The following is a 4,407-nucleotide window of genomic DNA, read 5'->3' on the forward strand; positions in this document are numbered from 1 at the left end:
GGATCAGAGCACTCAAAGACAGAGGTACAGCAATTAGCCATACTATTTAAGCGTCAGTAAATCACCTTCTCAGAGCTCATTCTGAGAAAAACTGTATCACAAACTTTCTTTTTTAAAATCTGTGTTTTTCTCTTGACATCTGATACTAAATAATATATATAGATAAATTCAGGGAAAAACTTTTTTTTTATGAAAGTGTTTCTTTCATTTCCACACGAGCACTTCTCTGTTCTTTTGCCAACTGAGTGATGCAGGAGAGGACAGCACAGGACACCTTCCTATTGAGCACTGCCCTGAAAGGGATCCAGTCTTGGACAACCTCAGACAAGCAGAAAAGTCCCCAGACTGCAGGAAGTGCAGTTTCTTCTATTCTGGCTGCCCCAGTGGTTACTTACCCCTTCTGGGAGAACTTCAGTGCTGTGTGGATGGGGTAGCCCAGCACCCCCATGATGCTGCAGCTGGCATGGCATTTCAGCAGGGACCGAACCATGTCCTCTTTGCCCAGCTGACATGCAAGATGCAGAGCAGTCAACCCTTCATGGCTCAGGTGGTCCAAGCCAGCAGTTGGGGCTCTGCCCAGGAGCTGGGAATAGGAGACAATTGATAAATATATACAGAGAGACATGGAAGAGTCTTTCTCTTTCTCTCTGAGCTCTGAGGACAGACGCTGGAGCACTGGGCTCCTTAAGATGCTACAGCCTGTCCTCACCACCCCTGCTTCCAACACACCAGCTATGGAAGCGCTCCTTGGTTTCTCTCCCCAAAGGGTTGACCATTGCTCTCTGTGCTCTATTCCTCTGGCCCATGTGCTTCTGAGACACCCCTCAGCCAAAAAGGGCTCGCAAAACAACACAGCCCAGCAGACTCTCACCGTCAGCTGCAGAACAGTAACACTGCATGAGTCAAGCTCAGCCCAATTGAATGACAGCACTAACTAAAACCAATAGTTTCCTCTCCTGCCATGGCCTTATCAGTTACCATGGTCAGTCAGCAGGCAGGGGCTCAACATCCCCTGCAACCCTGCTATTGCTTTGGGATACAAACAGGATTCTGTTTATGTATGTGGGGATATGTTTGAAGGAATTTTCCAATTCTCCCTGTAAATTTTAGACGTGTTACCAGCTGACTGACTTGTGGCAGTGCGATATTTTTGTGTAACACTGGGGAAACCCTGCAAGCCCTACTGCGCACAAGAGAAGCAGGAATTTAGAGTTTCTATTTTCTGGCTTAGTAAGGAATCAAGAGAGAAAAGAAACAACCAAGAGACAGATCAGACCTGGAAGTATTTCTGTAACTACTAGCCAAGTTGCCACCACCAGAAAAATCTTTTTAATACAAAGATCCTAACCGCCCTGCTCCACAGCATGGCAAGCCCCAATCGTCATCCTTCCATCATTTATTAGGAAATCCCAGCACAGTCTGGCAGGGGGAGGGAGAGCTGTCACAACAGGTATTGGGCAAAGGTGGGAGGGTGCAGCTGTAGGGGAGAGCTGGTCTCACACTCGCACTGAGTGCTAGGGAGCTGATAGACCTGAGGAACCAATGTGGAAGGCCACCCACACCCTTACGAACCCTGACAACTCTGTCTCGTGCTTCTAAGCAATCCAGAACGTCTCTGGCTTCAAATTGTCTCTGCCTCGAGGCTCTGATTGCTGTTCCCTGCACAAGGCCACTCAGTTCAAACAACAGGTTCTGCAGGCTCAGGAGAGCCCAGGGCAGCTCCAAACTGTCCTTCAGTCTGCAGGCAGCACACACTCCCCGACACGAGCACTCTGCCCAAAACTAAATACCCTGCCTGGAAAAGACAGAGAAGGGACAGCCAGGGGCCTGGGGAAAGGCAGAATGAAGGCCTAATGCAAATGCCAATGAAGTACGCTTTCTGAGGAAATTTGCTTAATATCTCTGTTACACTGTGGCGTGGAATTTGGAGCCTGCTTACAGAAAACAGCACCAGTATACATGGAAGAAAGAGGCTGAAACCAGCCTTAAGCATTAACTCAATGCTGCAGCAGCGGGAACAGACTTTCTCCTCCCCTGTCTGCAGCTATTTTCCTGTCTCCCTCCTCACAACATAGAGAGGACCCATTCTACTCCCACTCCCCCCAGCTTTGAAGTCGCTCCCACCTCGATGATCTGGGGGTTGTTCCCTTGTACAGCATAGTGGAAAACAGTCTCCCCGTTCCTGTCAGTAATGTCCACCCGTGCATGGCACTCCAGCAGCTCCAGCAGGCACTCCATGTCTCCCTTGCGGCACGCCAGGTGCAGCGGGGTGCAGCCATCCTCGCTGTCCCTACTGTTCACACAGCTGCAAAAGAGGAGTCAATGTGAGGCCAAAGAAGGGCTGCGAAGACGAGGATGTGCAGCTGCTCTGGGAACTGATACAAAGGTATCTTCCATGTCTGCAACAGGCCCAGCTGTGCAAACCATGAGGTTCATGAAAGCCCGGCCTCTTTCCGGGGAAGGACCACAGGGAAGGACCATCAAGAAGCCCTGCTACGGGCCCTCGCCCTGACATATGACAGCCTGCCATATTGGAGCAGCTCCCCCTGCCCAAAGGAAGGCAGGAGACAGGTTACAATCAGCAACCTGGTGGAGGTGCTGCAATTAGGCCCCCAGTCCCCTAACTCCTTGCTAGTCTCTCCTATCCTAAATAAGCTTCCTCATGGAAAGAGAGCAAGGGCTTGTGACCAAAAACCGTTTCCAGAAAGACAGTCCTACCATACCTCCTCTCTTGTGGTTTACAAAGTCAGCCACAAGCCCCTCCAAAAAGCTGCTCTACAACAGTTGTTAAGAGTCTAATTAGTGCCTCTTCCAACAGTTCAATCCTTTAGCTCAAACACCAGAGTGCTGGGCTTTAATGTCCACAGCAGCAGGTTGAACGCCTGCCAATAAGCTTACGCAGTGACCATCGGGCCCCCTTTGCTACCACATCTGTCATTCAGGCAAGACACACCAAAGCCAGCACTTTTAAACTTGACCTCTGCAGTAACCACATGCGTTAAGCTCCCGCAGGCAGCAGCCCCCATTGCTTTAGTACATCAAGCCAAGATACCCAAATTTGGCCTAGCCTGCCCTCCCGAGCTCCTTCCCAGCACCAGGCCCACTGGATACTCCTCCCTGCCCCTTGCCTCAGAACACGGTTGTGCCGGAAGTTCTCACGATGGCCAATTTCCACTGCGACATGTGCTGAGGACCAGCTGGGGTGGTTGCGGAAGCAGTCACTGAGCTGCTGGAGATCCTCCAGTGACAAGGGCTGGCATGAGCTCTCATAGAAGGGGCGCAGCTGCCCAGCATACTGCTCAAAATGCACCAGGGCATCTGCTTCATTGTCAAGTTGGAAGAGCCTGAAGGAAAGGCAAATGCAGCATTGGTCCCACTCAAAGAAACAACCTCCATTCTATGTGTCTGGGAAAAACTGCTCTTCTCCAAATATTAGTGCTGGGAACTTTCCCATTCCTCTTCATCTGGTGTCATGTTTGCTCTAAGGGAAGAAGGGAGCCTACTTCATTGACAGAGAGCACCTCCTCTTTCTGAGAAACGTTAACTTTTAGGCCGAAGTATCCTGTGCTCCAGATGCTAAAGCAGCAATGAATATGAGTGGAAGTGCATATACCTGTGGATCTTCTGACCCAAGTAGCTGTAACTAGCTAGTAACTGTAGAAAACAGTTACCTGTTTTCACAGTGTTTGGACTCTGTCCTATCCTGTCCTCACAAGCTGTTTTGATAATGCCTCCACCAGCACACACAAGGGCTTCCCACTGCTCATGAACCTACTTGCTGATCAAACACCCCACCCCACAGCCAGAGCTGTGATACACTGTGGTCCCAACGTCAGAGATTTTGGGTCTTCAGTTTCATGCTTGAGTAGCGATTGCTAAAGGTCTGTCACTTACCGGAAAGCAACCTGGGGGGTCTGGGGATTCACCAGCAGGCAATCCCACGAGCGAGAGAAGCTGTTCTTATACAGGGCCACCCTGCCCTCCTCCCTCAGGCAAGTGTGAGCAGCATACTCTGCAGCTGGCACCTCCTTCACTCGGTAAGGGCTTGTGAATATCTGGGTGACACTGTTGATGGTATTCACCAGCCGGCCAAAGAACTGCATCTTTCTGGAGCCTCAGGCAGCTTCTCCCCGGCGTCCTGAGGGGAACCCAGTCACAGGCTCCGCCCGGCTCAGACAGGCCCCTGCCCTTCCCTGAACTTAGCGGCCCAGCGCCAGGAAAGGAGAACCGAGAGTCGCCGGGATGACACACCACCCGGGAGAAAAGCCCAGCACCTGCGGTTTCTTTCCTGGCTCCTCCGGGAAAAGGACCCGGTTCTCCTCAGTGCCTCACAGCGACCGCCGACCTCTGACCGCCCTCTCACGTGCCTTACTCCGCCAAGTCAGCGGGAAGCAACCCCCTCCACGG

At 51.4% G+C, this 4,407-nt stretch overlaps 1 protein-coding gene across 1 annotated transcript; it reads right to left on the reverse strand.

Moving 5' to 3' along the window:
* Window positions 1-395: 395 nt before the first annotated feature.
* LOC104627415 (85/88 kDa calcium-independent phospholipase A2-like) lies at window positions 396-4,103 on the reverse strand (the record flags this gene model as incomplete). Its single annotated transcript, XM_010295638.1, has 4 exons — window positions 3,895-4,103; window positions 3,129-3,344; window positions 2,125-2,305; window positions 396-583 (listed from the first exon to the last, which is right to left on the reverse strand). Coding segments are annotated over exons 1-4 (794 nt in total), but the record flags the coding sequence as incomplete, so codon positions are not given.
* Between the last annotated feature and the right edge of the window lie 304 nt (window positions 4,104-4,407).

Source organism: Phaethon lepturus, unplaced genomic scaffold (genome assembly GCF_000687285.1).
Source record: "Phaethon lepturus isolate BGI_N335 unplaced genomic scaffold, ASM68728v1 C13979306, whole genome shotgun sequence".
Classification (NCBI taxonomy): domain Eukaryota; kingdom Metazoa; phylum Chordata; class Aves; order Phaethontiformes; family Phaethontidae; genus Phaethon; species Phaethon lepturus.